Source organism: Pelophylax lessonae (assembly GCF_965119305.1).
Source record: "Pelophylax lessonae genome assembly, chromosome: 5".
Taxonomy (NCBI): domain Eukaryota; kingdom Metazoa; phylum Chordata; class Amphibia; order Anura; family Ranidae; genus Pelophylax; species Pelophylax lessonae.
Window position 1 is genome coordinate 393,064,353 of NC_138772.1, and position 19,209 is coordinate 393,083,561.

The following is a 19,209-nucleotide window of genomic DNA, read 5'->3' on the forward strand; positions in this document are numbered from 1 at the left end:
TGCTGGCTGATGCCTGACATAACGTCCACTAAGTGCTTTGTCTGCTCGTCTTCCGCCTCAGCAGTTGCCCTGCTGACTCTCCTCCTGTGGGATGTAGAGCCTCGACTTTGAGGCCTGGTGGAAGGCGTGGAAACGTCAGTTTCCTCAAACTCCTGTTCTGGTTCTTGAGCGGATCCTGACTCATCCAAACTCTGTGACTCGTTAGGAATATTTGAACTACTATTCGAACATGCAAATGCGACGCCTTCTTCCTCATCAACTTGAGCTGCATGCTCCTCCTCCTCCCCTTCCTCCTGCACATTCTCCACCTCCTCCCAACTTGCTTGTGTGCTGCAATGACAAACATGAAACAACTTTTCATCATCCGCTCAAATATATAATTTGAATGATAGGTGGGGATTGGAAGGTGAGGGGGTTGGGGGTGGGGTGAAGAGGGAGGGGGAAGGAAGGATGGGTTAATAGTGAAAGAGAATTTGACAATAAACTTACTTCCGCATTTCTAGAACCGGTAGCAGAAAATCCAGACATCTGGCAAAGGCATAGGGACGCTTAGGGGGGGCACCGGATCCACTTCTCGCCTCACGTTCTAGTCTCTTGTACCTTTGCAGGGTATCCTTGAGGCTACGCCATCTTGTTCGTATTAGTAATTCTGTAAGAGAAAAACATGACTAATAATAACTTTCTGTTTTTTATTTCAGGTACCTTGGAACTGGTAATTCTTTTGCAAGCCTGCATTACGAGTTCAAATTGGGGAAATCTACTGTGAGCACAATTGTTCGTGATACCTGTATTGCCATCTGGGAGGTCCTAAGAGATGTGGTGATGAGAAAACCAACCAAAGAGGAGTGGATCTCTGTAGCTGATCTTTTTTGGCAACGCTGCAACTTCCCTAATTGTGTCGGTGCTATAGATGGCAAGCACATTAGGATTGTGAGACCAGTTGGTAGCGGCACCAAATATTTCAATTACAAAAAATATTTTTCTTTGGTTTTGCTGGCAGTGGCGGATGCAAACTACTCATTCATCTACATAGATGTTGGTTCATATGGGAGCAGTTCCGACTCCAGTATTTTTTCCCACTCCAGTTTTGGAAAAATGCTGCGTGAAAAAAGCCTGGACCTCCCACATGAAAGACCACTGCCTGGAACATCTCAGCAAAGCCTCCCATTTGTTTTTGTTGGTGATGAGGCTTTTGCACTTTCGGAACACCTGCTTCGCCCGTATGCTAATCGCTCACTGACTGTTGAAAAGAGAGTGTTTAACTACAGGCTCACAAGAGCGCGCAGAGTTGTGGAGTGCAGTTTTGGTATTCTGGCAAATAAGTGGCGCTTTCTACACACGCCACTGACTCTAACCACGGATAACGCCATAATTGCCGTCAAAGCTGCCTGTGTACTCCACAACTTTGTAAGATCGCGAGATGGATACCTCTTCGAGGACTCCCTGATGGATGATATGGAAGGCGCAGAGTGGATCCACACCAGGGGAAACTACAGAGGGGCCAACATCAGGGAGAATTTCACTGACTACTTTATGAGTCCTGCTGGTCAAGTGCCATGGCAGCTTGATTCCATACAATAAAGAGTATTAATTAATTTTTACTGTACTTTGTTTCAATAAATAAACTATTGTTCAAATGTTCAACATTGCGTAATGCATTTCTTTTCGTCTGTGGTTACATACTGAGCATGCATTGTCTTCCACAGAGTCAGATCCCCATTTAAAACTTGGCCCCCCCATAGATCCCCATTTAAAGCTTGGCCCCCCCCCACATAGATCCCCATTTAAAACTTGGCCCCCCCACATAGATCCCCATTTAAAACTTGCCCTCCCCCAAAGATCCCCTTAAAACTTGGCCCCCCCCATAGATCCCCTTAAAACTTGGCCCCCCCATAGATCCCCTTAAAACATGGCCCCCCCACATAGATCCCCATTTAAAACTTGGCCCCCTCACATAGATCCCCTTAAAACATGGCCCCCCCATAGGAGAATATATACACATACCTTTCTTTTTGCGCTCTTGAGTTGTGAATCCACTCCAGTCCTCATACAGGCTTGCACAAATTTCTTCCCACCCTCTTTTCTTCATAGCGTTGTTTTTGTACTCTGCAGTACGGCTGTCCCATATATATGGCCTGGAACGGACAAGCCTGATCAGCTCCTCATTGTCGATCCCAACACGTTTGGGTGCCATGTTTGTTGATGAAGATGTTTGTGGATGTCACATGCAGGCTCGGGACAGGAAATAGGGGGGTGTAGCTGTCGGGACAAACTATACACATATTCGCACATATCTGAACTGTACATGCGAGTTCAGAGCGATTTACATTGATGTCTATGGAGACTAAATTCGCAACGCAGCACTGTAAACTCGCACAAGACCCTTTTTTTCATCGCATCACATTCGCATCTAGATCGCAACGCATAGATGTGAACGACCGTCACGAATGCAATGTATTTTTTAAGTGCATGCGATTGGAGACTTTTTAGAACGCAACGCATTCGCAGTACAAGCGCATCAGTGTGAACCGGCACTAAATCAGTTAAAAAAAGTCAGTGGTCAGGAAAGGTTTTGTTTTATTTTCAACATTAACAAAACTGCTTAGTGCTTTTTTCTTGGCATATTAAAGAAGCACTTTGAATGCCCAAACAGCTCAAAATCCTTCGTCCAGTCATGTTGCAATACCACAGTCACTAAAAACATGTTAAGTATTTCCATTGTTAAACAGCCAGTGTCCTAAAAATCAGAACACACTGAGGTGTTTTAAGTGACTGTGGTGGCAGAAACATAACAGGGACATTCATTTTCTTTAACACATCTTGAGAAAATGCAAATATTTAATAACTTAAAAAAGTAAAGTCATTTCGAGTCATATGTCTCAAGTCAAAGTCAAGTCTCAAGTCATGAATACCAAGTCAAAGTCAAGTCGAGTCTTTTATTAATTTTAGTCAAGCAAGTCTCAAGTCCTCAAACTGATGACTTTAGTCTGACTTAAGTCAAGTCATGTGACTCAAGTCCCCCACCTCTGGAAAGTGCACTGTATTGAAGTAGTTTATACAGTATCTCACTCTCACTATCTCACTCATCTCTCTGCCTTTGAGTATACCCCTCACATTTTCGTAAAGTTTTTATTATATCTTTTCATGTGACAACACTGAAGAATTGACACTTTGCTACAATGTAAAGTAATGAGTGTACAGATTGTATAACGGTGTAAATTTGCTGTCCCCTCAAAATAACTCAACACACAGCCATTAATGTCTAACCCGCTGGCAACAAAAGTGAGTACACCCCTTAGTGAAAATGTCCAAGTCAGGCCCAATTAGCCATTTTCCCTCTAGGGTGTCATGTGACTCGTTAGTGTTACAAGGTCTCAGGTGTGAATGGGGAGCAGGTGTGTTAAACTTGGTGTCATCGCTCTCACTCTCTCATATTGATCACTGGAAGTTCAACATGGCAACTAATGGCAAAAAAACTCTGAGGATCTGAAAAAAGAATTGTTGCTCTACATAAAGATGGCCTAGGCTATAGGAAGATTGCCAAGACCCTGAAACTGAGCTGCAGCACGGTGGCCAAATCCATACAGCGGTTTAACAGGACATGTTCCACTCAGAACAGGCCTCGCTATGGTCGACCAATGAAGTTGAGTGTACGTGCTCAGCGTAATATCCAGAGGTTGTCTTTGGGAAATAGACGTATGAGTGCTGCCAGCATTGCTGTAGAGGTTGAAGGGGTGGGGCATCAGTCTGTCAGTGCTCAGACCACACGCCGCACACTGCATCAAATTGGTCTGCATGGCTGTGATCCCAGAAGGAAGCCTCTTCTAAAGATCATGCACAAGTGAGCCCGCCAACAGTTATCTAAAGACAAGCAGACTAAGGAGATGGATTACTGGAACCATGTCCTGTGGTCTGATGAGACCAAGATAAACTTATTTGGATCAGATGGTGTCAAGCATGTGTGGCAGCAACCAGGTGAGGAGTACAAAGACAAGTGTGTCTTGCCTACAGTCAAGCATGGTGGTGGGAGTGTCATGGTCTGGGGCTGCATGAGTGTTGCCGACACTGGAGAGCTACAGTTCATTGAGAGAACCATGAATGCCAACATGTACTGTGACATACTGAAGCAGAGCATGATCCCCTCCCTTCGGAGACTGGACAGCTGGGCAGTATTCTGATAACGACCCAAAACACACCTCCAATACTACCACCGCCTTGATAAAGTGGCTGAGGGTAATGGCGATGGACTGGCCAAGCATACCTCCAGACCTAAAGCAGCATCTGTGGGGCATCCTCAAAAGGAAGATGGAGGAGCGCAAGGTCTCTAACATCCACCAGCTCCGTGATGTCGTCATGGAGTGGAAAAGGACTCCAGTGGCAACCTTAGAATCTCTGGTGAACTCCATGCCCAAGAGGGTTAAGGCAGTGCTGGAAAATATTGGTGGCCACACAAAATATTGACACTTTGGGCCCAATTTGAATATTTTCACTTAGGGGTGTACTCACTTTTGTTGTCAACAGTTTAGACATTAATGGCTGTGTGTTGAGTTATTTTGAGGGGACAGCAAATTTACACTGTTATACAAGCTGTACACTTACTATTTGACATTGTAGCAAAGTTTGATTTCTTCAGGGTTGTCAAATGAAAAGAGATAATCAAATAACTACAAAAATGGGAGGGGGTGTACTCACTTTTGTCAGATACTGTAGGTAACTATTACCAAATTATTCATTTTTAGTGAGTGGAAGCATGTATAAGCAATTTGGATTTGACTTTTAATCTAATCTCTATAGAAGATCTACAATTAAATATAGAACAAGAAAAAAGAATGAAAACAGGAATAAATAGCATTGAGAGATCTTGTGAATGGAGGACAATATTCCCAGAGATCTTAAAGAGTCAGTGCATTTAGGATTTGTGTGAGTGTGTTTAATCTGTTATTGATTTTGGGAGCAGTGAGCCCTATGTTTTTGCTGGCTGAAGGATATCAACCTGAGAGTTCTTAATGGGCCAGCTGACCTACTATTACTCAGAGGTATTTTTTGCGATAAGCATAATACCATAAGGCTCGGTTCACACTGCCGGGACTTAAGAGTTCAAAGTAGCATGACAAGTTACACCCCTTTAACGACAATAAAACCATTATAATGTGTGCAACGCAAGATGCAGCTACTTAAAAAAAGGTTCCTGCACTTTGGGGCAGCTTGCATTCACTTCTGTTAATGAAGTTGCAAGCAAGCCGCAATTAGGTCACGAAGGATGTCAGCTGTCTAAGCCGCATAGATGTGAACAGGCACTAAGTGTGGGTGAAGGGTAAAACACTACAAATAGTAAGAGTGGTTCACAGTGGTAATTGGTGTGTTCACACAGGTTTTTGATGTGTTTTAATCCACGTATTTGATAATTGCATTTAGAAGCAGTGAACACTGTTGTTTTTCTTTCTACTGAGGATTTGAGTATGAACATCTGAATTAAGATTGCATGGTCATAGGCTAGTTCCAGTTGACCTCCTATGATTTAGAGGTTCATTCTTTGTTGGGAGCATAATATATTAGGTGTGAAAGAAGGTGTACAGTATCAAAGAATTTCATAAGATTTTGCAGTAAACAGAGTCATGTGGTCACATAATTTTGTAGAACTTTAAGAGGACTTTCATTATCAATAGGTCACCTGTTTAAATTTTTTTTACAACATACATATATTACTGGAATATATTTATATTATACTTAACACTGTCACATTGGTATTAATATTTTTTATACACTGGTTTTGGGATATATTAAGTGCTACACAAATGTTAATATGGTTATTGTACAATGACACTAAAAGTGTAAATACATTTATTTTTTTTTAATTTTGGATTGAGTAATGATTTTTTTTTTTTTTTGCCATCTCTGTCCCATTGAGGAGATTTCCCTTCATTTCCTGTCCCATAGCTAAAACAGGAAGTGAGAGGAAATCTGTGGGTGTCACCAGAACTAATGTCCTCATTGGAAGATTTTCCCTCTATTATTGCTCTGGGATCAACTCTAAATTTGGGATTTTTATTTAGCTTTCGATAATAGTAAACAAGACCAATAGAGAAGGTGAATTTCCCTAAGGCTCTGTTCACATCTAGGCGTTTTGGGGCGTTTTTGGGGCGTTTTTCTGCTCTAGGATCAGCTCTCAAAACGCCCAACAAGACAAATCCTATTCATTTCAATGGCCCCTGTTCACATCTGAGCGTTTTGACGCTGTTTACAAAACGCCCAACGCTCAAAAAAGTACATGAGCTTCTTTTTGGGCAGATTACAGGCGTTTTCCATTGATCTCTATTCAATCTAAAAACGCCTGCACAAAAATCGCGGTAAAAAACGCCGCAAAAATCGCGGTAAAAAACGCGCGAAAAACGCTACGCTCAGGTGTGAATGTAGCCTAAAAGAAGTACAGACAGCAACAGAAAGCCTGACAGGTGTTCTAATCCCTCTACACTATATCCAAAAGTAAAAAACATGTTTATTTTCGTACATCACCAGATACAGAGCTATAAATCATAACGTATGGGTTATATAGCCACCTTTAGGTGAAGGACACTGGCAACCAATCAGAATTCATGCCCCCTATATAACACCTCACACACAGGGAGTACCTCAGTTTTTTCGCCAGTGTCTAGAGGTGATGGTCATTGTGGAGAGTCTCTCCACATTTTTCTTGCTTTTTCTTCAAATGAAGGCAGAAGTTATGCTGTTTACCCCCAATAAAAGATCATGGAATCTAAGGGGTTAGCTATCAGATCCATCCTAAACATTCAATGGACCAAAAAGATGGTACCTGAGCCTCGGGAAGCAGATACGAGGTTTTGCCTGTAATGCTGTCCTTTTTAGGCGCTGGACCCTTTGATCCGGACCCTTGAAATACCAATCCCCAAAAGCGCTTCATGCAGGGTGCTCTACAGGTCCAAGGCCATGTCCCCTCTAAAATAAGGGGACCCAGTCCTTGAAGGTCACCAAGACAATGCTCGTCGTGATGGGTGAAGATTGGATTTCTGTTTAAAGCAGAATCCTGCAGCTGGACTAGTGAGTCCAATTTCAAATATTTACTTATTCAACAAACCTTTAAGGTAAACATTGCTGGCATAATTGCAAATTGTAAATATTTTATGAGACCATGCGCCATATGTATCCGGCCTCCACGAGACTATGGATTTTATGCTTGCAAGTTACATCTTGTTGAGACAGTTGTGGGATCATTGCAAAGCTTGATTTAAATCATTATTTCTTTGCCTATTGTTATCACATTGTGTTTTTTCCCTGAGCTGATTACCTGAAAGGTATCAGCTGTGACAAACAAAATTCAGCCTAAGCTGGTCTCAAACCATATGGTTGTTGTTTTCGCCCTAGCGCATAAGCCTCTGCCTTGATCGCGTGTCTATGGAGTAGGCCTATTTGCGCACGCATGGGAATCTTTGTCTTTAAGTACAGGCGTACGCCGTGTGGAGAGTGGACGCCACGTAGCATACAAGTGGACGCCACGTAGCACACTGCACATGCGCGATACAGCATAAATGAAAGCGTTATGTAAGGAACTGTTTCCAACACACTAGCCTCTGTTAGAGGCCAAAAGGGACACAGAGCAGCAGCAGCTGGGTTGCGTGAGTCACTGTGGGTGTATGCTACTGACACAAACAGGTCCTGTATCTTGGGATAATCAGTGCTGTGTGCATTAGGCTGTATAACCTTGGCACAAGCCTTGAGTACACTTAAAGATAGTACCTCAAGTTTGTCTTGCTTTAAAGCAATGTCTGCCCGAAAAAGGGCCAGGGGGGGCACCGTTGGGAAATGCACTGTGATGCCATCAGGCCTTGAAGGTCCTAGCTGGGTTTCCACTGTGTCAACTCCTCCTGACGAGCTAGAGGCATCTTGCCAATCTGAGCCATTACGGTTGTCAGGCATAGTAGCTACTCTTAGCACTTCTCCTGCAACCTATGTCACTAAGGACGATTTGGCTGTGGCATTGGCCAGCCTTGGGTTAGGATTGCTGGTATCATTGCAGCATCTCACAGGAAGAAACGTGATAGATCTCTCTCATCTGAGCCACCCCCTGAGTCAGATCAGGATTGGGCAGAGGATGTGGAAGAAGCAGCTAATGGTGACCCTATGGAAGGTCAAGCTAAGTTTTCCACTTTTGGGGAGTCAGGGTCAGAGGAGTCTCTTATCTACCTCTCAGGCCCAGAGATTGTTCATTCAGTCTCTTACTGAAATGGTCCGGTCTAGATACAAATTTCCTCCCCTAGAGACAGCTGAAGTCTCTTTTTCCTCATTGCGCCCTAGTCCTCAGACATTTCCCATGCATTCGCTCTTGGAGCAAGAAATGCAAAAAAACTGGGACCATCCGGAGTTTTGCTCCTCCTAAAAGGTTTTCATTATTATATCCTATGGAGGAAAAGTTTACTAAGAAATGGAATATACCCACTGTGGATGCTTCAATTTCTGCAGTTAACAAGAGTTTAACCTGTCCTGTGGATAATGCCCAGGTTTTTTAAAGATCCAGCAGATAAAAAGTTGAAATCTTTATTGAAAGCCTCCTTTGAGGCTGCAGGTTCTGCGATTCAACAAGCAATAGCAGCCATAGGAGTTTGTCAAGCTTTAAAAGACCGTATGAAGCGAGTGTCCAAGACCGTTCCTCAGTTCCTTCTAAAGGAGAGTCTATGAAAGATCTGTCAGATTTACCTTGCACGTTATGTTTTGCGGTGAATGCTCTTACGGACTGCATAAGTCAAATGTGACGATTTTCTCTGATATCAGCGCATATGCGCAAAATCCTTTGGTTAAAGAATTGGTCTGCGGAATTACTATGTAAAAAAAATACTGGCTGGCTTCCCTTTTCAGGGAGAACGCCTTAAGGTGATGATCTGGATAAGTATATCCAAAAGATCTTGGGGGGTTGGGGGGGGGGGAAGAGTACCTTGCTACCGGCGAAAAGGAAGAGCAAGCGTCCTTCTTTCAAAATCCCCAGCACTCATACTACCAGTGCTTCAACTTCCAGACAGTGGCGACGGCCTCAACCATCTGGATCCGGAACCAAGCCTTCAGGGCAGGGTCAGAAAAGCTCTGGGCCCAGAAATCAGCCAAGTCTTCCGCTAAGCCCTCTCTGTGAAGGGGTGCCCCACTCACGTGGGTGGTGGGGGGTGGGTGGGGGGGGGGGGTAGTCTGCGGCAGTTCTCAAAGCTTTGTGTGGAATTGATCCAAGACAACTGGGTTATCTCCATCATTTCACAGGGGTACAAACTGGAATTACGGGTGTTCCCGTATCCCCGGTTTATAAGGTCAGGTATACTGACAGATCCCCTAAAAAGAATGTCTCTTTTTCTGCCATTAGACCAGCTGAAGGCTCAAAAAGTGATGATAGAGGTTCCAGAGAACGAAAAGTTCAAGGGTTTTTTACTCAAACCTGTTTGTAGTCCCCAAACCAAACAGGGAATGCGAGACCTATTCTGGATCTCAAAGCTTTAAACCAGTTTCTGAATGTTCGTACTTTCCATATGAAGTCAATTCGTTCAGTCATAGCCTCCCTCGAGGGAGAGGAATTTCTAGCATCCATAGACATCAAGGATGCATATCTTCACGTGCCTATATGCCAGGCTCATCAAAGGTTCCTACGCTTTTCAATAGAGAAACTTAATTTTTAGTTTGTGGCCCTGCCCTTCGGGTTAGCCACAGCTCGAAGAGTTTTCACAAAGATCCTAGCTCCAGTATTGGTTGTTCTAAGGTCCCGAGGGATATCTATAATAGGATATCTGGACAATCTATTACTAATAGATCGATCGGCTTTGGCTCTAAGCCAAAATGTCCACTAGACCGTGCAGATCCTAGAACATCTGGGTTGGATACTGAACTTGGTAAAGTCAGCATTACAGCCGGTCCAGCGTCTGGAATACCTGGGCCTTCTTGTGGACACAACACAGGCAAAGATATTCTCGCCAGCAAGAAAGGTCACAGACGTGAAGGATCAGGTTCGGTCCGTAGTAAGGCTGAGATATCCTTCTATACCTCTTTGTATGAAGTTATTGGGGAAGATGGTGTCTGCATTCGAGGCAATTCCCTATGCTCAATTCCATGCCAGACCCTTACAGAACAACATTCTGTCTACCTGGACCAGAAAGGTTCAGTCTCTGGACCGGTCCATGTCTCTGGTACCAAGAGTACGTCAGAGTCTAAATTGGTGTTTGTTGACCAGAAATCTCGAGAAGGGGAAATTCTTTCTTCCAGTGACCTGGAAAATAGTGACTACTGATGCCAGTCTCTCCAACTGGTGGAGCGGGTCTAGAGAAAGCCACTGTCCAGGGGAAATGGTCTTGGGTACAGAAAGGTCTCCCCATCAACGTTTTGGAATTCCGAGCAGTCAGGCAGGCTTTGAAAGTATGAACTTCTGGGTCACCCTGTCAGGGTACAATCTGACAATTCCATGGCTGTGGCTTATATCAACATTCAAGGAGGCAAAAAGAGTCGGTCAGCCCAGAAAGAGGTGGATTTCATCCTGTCTTGGGCAGAGAAGTTTGTGCCACGCCTGACAGCAGTTTTTATTCCGAGAATAGAGAACTGGCAGGCTGACTTTTTGAGTCTATTCAAAAAGGATCCCAGTCAAAAAACTGGTTGGTGGGGGTAATCCTTCACAAACTCACCCCAAAAGGGGGGTGTGCGGAACCTATGGGAGTAGAACCATCAAAAACAAAATGGAATGGGAGTAACCATTCACAAGATAAGGCGATACCCACGCGATGTGAAGGGTAAAAAAAAATACTTTATTCAATAATTGAGAATTAATAACATATTGTCACACATATCTGCAAACACAAATCACAAAACATGACATTAACATGATTAAAAGAACATCCCAATGACAGTGCAGGTGAATGAATACAGGGGATATGTCACTTACAGCTGTAGAATAAGCAAAACTCCCGCTATGCTGTGAAACACAATAGCAATGTGATAGTTAGCATTAATTGCATGACTTGGAATCAATCTGAAAACCACAGTAAGTGTATCACATTTCAAAAAAATCTGATTCAATATTGCAGGTGTGGATCGCTCTTCAGATGTGGATCGCTCTTCAGAGTGCTGTATTTCAGATAAAGCAACATGAGCTGATCCAATTAATCAGCATAGTAAGAGGACACACCTAATGAAACATTTGCTGGTGTAAATACACAGTCCAACCAAAAGGAGATTCTGAGACTGACTATGAGTAAATGGAAAAACAGTATATTCCACGGATGTCAGGTATTTCAATCAAGGAGTATAATGAATGGAAGTTCAAACACACATCCACATTTGATAGACAGTCCAGTGCAGATATCAGAACTCCCACTATGTATTGAAGCACAGTAGCAGCATAGTAAGAGGACACACCTAATGAAACATTTGCTGGTGTAAATACACAGTCCAACCAAAAGGAGATTCTGAGACTGACTATGAGTAAATGGAAAAACAGTATATTCCACGGATGTCAGGTATTCCAATCAAGGAGTATAATGAATGGAAGTTCAAACACACATCCACATTTGATAGACAGTCCAGTGCAGATATCAGAACTCCCACTATGTATTGAAGCACAGTAGCAATGTGATGGTTGGCATAAATTACATGACTTGAAGTCAACTTGAAACGTGAGTTAAGAACCACAGTGATAAGTGTATCACATTTCAAAAAGTCAAATTCAATGTTGGAGGTGTGGGTCACTCTTCAGAGTGCTTAATATCTGATAAGGCAGCATGAGCTGATCCAAATAATCAGCATTGTAGTGGAACACACCTGATGAAACATTTGCTGGTGTAAATACAAAGTCCATCCAAAGGGAGATTCTGAGACTGACTATAGGTGAATGGAAAAACAGTATATTCCACTGATGTCAGGTATTTCAATCAAAGAGTATAAATAGCTGAAAGTTCAAGCACACATCCACCTTGGATAAATGGTTCAATGCAGATAGAGGGGAGCCTAAGCAGGAAAATACTATATCACCCAAACATGAGGAGTGTAATACTCACTGCTTCTTGTCACTTGTGCCCCCAATATGAAGTTCCAAAGTTGACCGTGACCAGGCTGGTGATAAGAACTTAGGAGCCAGTTTCAGAGTGTCCAAATGAAGTATCTGTGTTAGTAAAGGGAGATGAGGCTGAAGAGAGTGATCCCATGAGCTGGCTTCTACTTTTTCCAATATAAAGTGTGGTGAGTATGGCAGCTACCGCCGGTCAGTGTCTCTCCACACACATCGGTTTGTAAGGCTTCACGAGCAGCTCAGAGAACACCTGCCTGTCATCTGGGACTAACAGCTGCCACTGGATGACGCGTTTCGTCCGCCACTCAGAGAACTTCTTCGGATCCGTGACGGCTGTTACTCCCAGATGACAGACCGGTGTGCTCTGAGCTGCTCGTGAAGCCTTACAAACCGATGTGTGTGGAGAGACACTGGGTCCAAGATGTAGATCTGTTGGCATCCAGGTTCAACAAGTTGAAGATATTTGTGTCCAGGACCAGGGATATACTCGCAGTCGGAGTGGATGCTTGGTGACTCCTTGGGAGGAGTATTCCCTGATGTATGCCTTTCCTTCAGTGCAGCTGATACCGCTTCTGTTGTGCAGAATCCAGCTAGAAGGGAAACCAGTAATTCTGGTCGCTCTGGCATGACTGAGGAGGGTTTGGTTTGCACAAGTCCAGAGGTTGGCCGTGACGAGGCCTTGGGCCCTTCCACTGCGTCCAGACCTACTCTCTAAAGGTCCGATATTCCACCCTACTGTACAGTCTCTAAATTTGACGGCTTGGCTATTGAAGCCTTAATCTTGAAGGAGCGGGGTGTATCAGGTCCTACAGTTCATACACTAATAAACGCAAGGAAACCAGTCTCTAGAAAACTTACAGTTAGTGTACCAGTAACGGTCTTTCTTGGAACCCTTCCAGGACTGCCTACATATGAGAGATTGTGGCTCCACCCTACAGGAAACACAACTAATTTGCAGCTGTTAAAAAGGTCCCACCCATACCTTGAGCTTCAGTAATAGAAAAGTAACTTTCCAACCGACCTTCAAGGGACACAGTTATTCAATAACAGTTACATACACATTTTTTTATTTTATTTTATTTAACTCACCACTACACCAGGGCAGGAAGTAGGCCGGCCGTCCTGGAAGGGTTCCAAGAAAACGGTAAGTTTTCTCTATCACCCTTCCAGGACGGCCTACATATGAGAGGATAATAAAGGAATCCATACCGGCCTACCTTAGGGCGGGACCACTGCCTGTAAAACCTTTCTGGCAAAGGCAAGGTCTTGTTGAGACAGTACTTCCAAACGATAGTGCTTTAGGAAGGTATCTTGACTGGACCAGGTGGCTGCATAGCGGATCTGTTTACAGGATGCTCCTGCTCTTTCGGCCCAGGATGTTATCTAAAGGTTCAAAGGGTTCACTAGATAATGTCTCTAGTACCTGAGTTAAGTCCCACGCTGGGAAACTAGCCCTATTAATCGGGGTAGCTCTTCCACTTGCTAACAAAAATCTTTTAATTAAAGGTTCCTTGGCAAGGCCTTAATCTAGAGAAACAGAAAGTGCTGTTACCTGTACCCTAAGAGTGTTAACTGCCACACCCTTATCTACCCCCGTCTTGTAAAAATTCCAGGACCACGGGGATCGAGGCAGAGGAATTCTTCTTCTGACTCTGCCAAGTACAGAATCTTTTAAAATTTTGGAATAAATTTTCCTTGTCACAGGTTTCCTACTTAGGAGGAGGGTATCAATGACCCTATCTGAACAACCTTTGTCTTTCAGAATCTGGCGCTCACTAACCAGGCTGTTAATTGAAAAATTTACGGTCTGGGGTGAATAAATGGTCCCTGTAGTAACAGGTCTGGAATCTATGGGAGTTTCCAAGGGGCTGATATTGACAGGGACATCAGAGTTGCGAACCAAGTCCTCTTGGGCCACCAAGGCGCAATCAAATTGAGACGTAGGTCCGGACATCCACTGAACTTCTGTAGAACTCTCGGAATCAGACTTAGAGGAGGAAATGGATATGCTAGCTTGAACTGCCACGGCTGCGCCAGAGCATCCAAGCCCAACATGTCCTTCTGTTGTGACAGGGAAAAAGAACAGGCTTACTTTTTTGTTCTGCCAAGTGGCAAACATATCCACTTCCTGCTGACCAAACTTCCGAACTAGAAGCTGAAACACTCTGGGATTCAGTTCTCACTCTGTCTGCTTGATGAAAAGGCGACTGAGGAAGTCTGCCTCCCAATTGTCCTTCCCTTTTATGTGTACCGCTGATAGGGAAATCACTCTCTCTTCTGCCCAGCACAGTATCTCCTGAGTTAATTTTAACAGGGTGTCGGACCTGGTCCCTCCCTTATGGTTCAGGTAAGCTACTGTTGTAGCATTGTCTGAATGGATCTGGACTTCTTTTCCTGAAATGTCGCTTTCGAATGCCCTTATGGCTTCTTCCACCGCTTTCAGTTCTCTGTAGTTGGACGAGGCTTGACTTACCTGGATATCCCAGGTGCCTTGGACATGAGCTCCCTCTAAGTGAGCTCCCCACTCCCCGTTGCTCGAATCCGTGGTGATCCTTAAGGGTTGCTCTTGACCCCAATGTCTGCCGCTCCTCAGGTTTTGAGGAACTGTCCACCACCGTAGGGACGATATTATTTGTGGGGAGAGAATAATTTCCTTGTCTAGGGACTCCTGTCTCTTGTTCCAAGAGAACAGGTGGAAAATTTGGAGGTCTTGTGAGTGAAGTTGGCCCACTCTACTGCTGGGATACAAGCTGTCATCAGACCGAGAATCCTCATAATCGGTCTCCTGAAACACAGAGGGCGAGAACAGACATTTTTCACCGCCGAGACCAATTTTTCCTCTGGGAGAAAAAGTTTTTTCATTCTGGAGTCTATTTGGTATCCAAGATAGACCTGAACCGTGAACCTGCGCTGGTTCCATTGAATATTTTTCCACATTTATAATCCACCCTAGTGTCTGTAGGATAGACAGAACTCTTTGGGTGTCGGCCGTGACTTTCTCCGCCGTACTTGCAAAGATCAACATATCGTCCAGATATGGAATCAAGTTTAGGCCCTGAAGATGAAGCTGGCCTACCGCTTCTGCTAGGACTTTCGTAAAGATCCTTGGACTGGCCGCTACGCAGAATGGAAGAGCTCTGAACTGCCAGTGTGCAGTCCCTCCTTCCATCACTACTGCGAATCTGAGGAATGCCTGATGTTTTCCGGATGAATTGGGACATGAAGGTAGACATCCCTTAGATCCAGGGAAGTCATGAAGACGTCCTTTGACAGATTTTTTCTGACTGCAAAAATGTTCTCCATAGAGAACATAAGAGTGGTTTTGGCACCACAAATATGTGAGAGTAAAAGCCCTGGAATACCTGACTTAACGGTACAGGGGTAATTACCCTCTGTTCTGCTTGCTCTTGAATACCCTTTAGCAGGGCTTCCCTTTTTGGCATTTCTCTTGAGGGATATGTCACCGTTATTTCGGCCACTGGCAGAGAGGAAAACTCCAGTCGGTATCCTTCCCGAATAATTTGGAGAATGTAGGGGCTGGTTGAGATGTTTTCCCATTGGGGAACAAAATGGACTAACCTGCCCCCTACCCTGAGCTGGCGTCACTTGGTCTCCTTAGCGTTGGGTCCAGGTTTGAGGAACAGCAAGTTAGTTCTTTGCTTACCTCTTGCCAAACCCCCTCTATTGGCTTGTCCCCTGAAGGGCCTTTGTTGGTTTCTGTCTTGGAAGTTCCGAAAGGAATACCTCCCTAACTTATCCTTCCTCTTAGTGGGGATTTTTTTCCCCTTCTCTGAGGATCTGGATAAAACATCATCCAGACCAGAGCCAAACAAAAAGGACCCCTCAAAAGGCAAAGCACAAAGTCTTAACTTGGAAGATACGTCTCCTTCGCACGCTTTAACCCAAACTGCCCTCCTAGCAGAATTCACAAGAGCTGCTGTTCTTGCAGAGGCTATTACCGACTCTACAGTTGAGTCTGCTAAGTAAGACACTGCTTTCCCAATCACAGATAGGGAATCTAGTATGTCTTGTGATCCCTCAATTGTTGAGATATGTTTAGACAGTTCCTTGATCCAGAAATCTGCATTTCTGGCCATACAGGTATCTGCTAGAGCCGTAGTCATATTATAGGAGTTAGCGAACCAAGCCTTTTTTAATACGGACTAAATTTTACGATCCATGACATCCAGCGTTTTCAAAGGACAAATCTGATCTTTTTGATAGCTGGGCCAAAGGTGCGTCTAGTTTAGGGTTTTTTGTAAACTCCTCCAGCTCTTGTTCCTCAAATGGATAACTCCTTTTCCAGGTCTTAGGCCTGGACAGAGCGTTCATAGAAAATTTCCAATCCTGGCGAATCATGTTTTTTAAGGATTGGTGAATGGGAATTACTCTGTACTGGGTTCTCCCCAAGCCTTTGTACATTTTATCCTAAATGGAAGACTCTTTGGCTGGTGCCGGATCCCTTCAGTGGCATACACAAAACTTTAAGGAGACCTTACATGCTATCTAAAAGGAAAACTGAATTTTTGTAAAATCTTACCGTAAAATTCCTTTCTCTGAGTCCTCCGACAGTCGCCGCCCACTCATACAGTCTTCACCAATGGGTATTGACCTCTTATCCATAGGAGCAAGCTAGGCATAAGACTTGTTAAAAACAAAGCATTTACATAGACACACCTATGGGGGCTGTCCCACTGGTCCAATACCCCCTCCCCTGCTATCAGCCAACCCAACTCAGTGTGGCAGCAAGCAGTTAGAGTCCAAGAACCCCAAAAAGAGGGGCGGGGGCGGCGACTGTCGGAGGACTCAGAGAAAGGAATTTTACGGTAAGATTTTACAAAAATTCAGTTTTCTCTTACGTCCTCCGACAGTCGCCGCCCACTCATACAGTCTTTACCAATGGGATGTCCCAAAGCAGTGTAGACAGGGGGTGGGAAACGCAACCGTCAGAAAGGCAACGCAGTACCCACATCAGAGAAAGGAACCTTACATGAACAGAAAGGTAACCCTCTGGGTAACAAAAAAGGCTCAACAGGAGCAACAACCCAGGAAAGCAAATAACCAAGGGGATAAACAACCCCAACAGCCAGGGACCGCCAAAAAAAACAGGGTCCCCTAACGGTACTGCCGCACAGAGAACGTTGTGGCCAAAGGAGGCATCAGCTGATGCCAGCACATCAATTTTGTAGAATTTGGAAAAGGTGTGCATCGACGACCAAGTCACAGCCTTGTACACCTGGGCCACCGAAGCCTGATGCCGGAAGGCCCAGGACGCACTCACCGCTCTGGTAGAGTGCGCCTTGACAGGGAAGGACGGTACCCGTTCCTTCAACCAATAGGCCTGTACAATTGTCTGTCTGATCCATTTTGAAATGGTCGCCGCAGACGCAGCCATACCCTTCCGAGGTCCCTTAGGAAGGACAAAAAGAGAATCCGATTTCCGAAAGGATTCTGTTGACGACAGGTAAACCCTGATCGCCCTGACAACATCCAAGGAATGCAAAGCAACCTCCTTAGGATGCCTAGGAGTCGCACAGAGCAAAGGCAAAACACATCCTCATTAAGGTGAAAATCAGAGACCACCTTTGGAAGAAAGGACTGGTTAGGTCGCAAGACCACCTTATCCCTATGAACCACCAGGTAAGGGGAGCGGCAAGACAAGGCCGCTAACTCCGACACTCTGCTAGCAGAAGTGATCGCCACAAGAAAGGCAACCTTTTTAGACAGCAGAGTAAACGGGATTTCCCTGATGTTTTCAAATGGGGAACGTTGTAACACGGACAGAACCAAGTTCAAGTCCCATGGGGGTAAGGGTGCCCTTCGAGGAGGGGCCAAATGACGCACACCTTGAATGAAGGTGCGAATCAAAGAATCAGCCGCCAAGGGGCGCTGGAAAAGGACAGCCAGTGCAGATACCTGTCCCTTAATCGTGGCCAACGCAAGGCGCTGGTCCACACCAGACTGAAGGAAAGCCAACACTCTCGCCACCGAGCATGAACGAGGAGAGAAGCCCCTGGACACACACCAGGCAAAATAAGCTTTCCATGTACGGTAATAAATCTTACCAGATGAGGCTTTTCTAGCCTTGAGTAAGGTAGGAATGACCTCTGAGGAAAGACCCCTGTCTCTCAGGACCTGGCTTTCAACAGCCATGCCGTTAAAGCCAGCGACTGTAAAGCAGGATGGAAGATCGGTCCTTGAGACAGTAGATCTTCTCACATTGGCAGCCACCATGGAGGCTCGACGGCCAGGCGAACGATGTCCGCATACCAGGACCGACGTTGCCAGTACGGCGCCACCAGAATCACCAATGTTGGTTCCGGGGCCAACCTGCGAAGGAACCTGGACAACAACTGAATCGGAGGAAAGGCGTACATCAGATGATACTGATGCAAAGGCACCACCAGCGCATCCGAGGCGTCTGCCCAAGGATCGCGCGTTCTTGCTACGAACCTTTCCACCTTGTTGTTTAGCCGAGACGCAAACAGATCCACATCCAGGGATCCCCATTTCACACACAGCATTTGAAATACCTCCGGGTGCAGGGACCATTCCCCCTGGTCCAGGGTCTGGCGGCTCAGATAATCGGCCTGCCAATTCTCCACAACCGGAATGTGAACTGCCGATATCGCCGGGACATGAGTCTCAGCCCAAGACAGAATTCTGGTCACTTCTTGGGCCTCCCGGGCACTCCTGGTGCCCCCTTGGTGATTGATGTAAGCCACCGTAGTGGCATTGTCCGTCTGCACCCGAACAGGACGACCCTGGAGACGATCCGACCAATGAAGCAGGCACAGCCTGATCGCTCTCAATTCCAATATTTTTATGGGGAGGGAGGATTCCTCTACCGACCAAGTGCCCTGGGCAGACAGGTTGCCCAGGACTCCACCCCAGCCCGACAGGCTGGCATCCATGGTAATTACTGTCCACAGTAACGGCCGGAAGGACTTTCCGTCCACCACCGCCGGGGACTGAAGCCACCACAGAAGATCCATTCTGGTTTGGTGACTCAGAGACAGCCTCAGATCCAAGGACTGAGGCAGCCTGTCCCATCTGGCCAAGATCTCCGCTTGGAGAGACCTTGTGTGAAACTGTGCAAACAGTATGGCCTCGAAGGCCGACACCATCAACCCCGGGGACCGCATACAGGTCCTGAGTGACGAGAATTT

General features: G+C 45.3%; 2 protein-coding genes across 2 annotated transcripts in view; one reads left to right on the forward strand and one right to left on the reverse strand.

Moving 5' to 3' along the window:
• The window catches only part of SMCHD1 (structural maintenance of chromosomes flexible hinge domain containing 1), a 1,054,086-nt gene that overhangs the window by 216,144 nt on the left and 818,733 nt on the right, over positions 1-19,209 (reverse strand). The window lies entirely within an intron of this gene.
• On the forward strand, positions 823-13,835 carry LOC309555618 (uncharacterized protein; the record flags this gene model as incomplete). The annotated part of the gene is made up of 2 exons (XM_082257660.1): positions 823-1,407; positions 13,803-13,835. 2 exons carry the CDS (start codon positions 823-825, stop codon positions 13,833-13,835), a joined length of 618 nt encoding a protein of 205 aa, XP_082113786.1.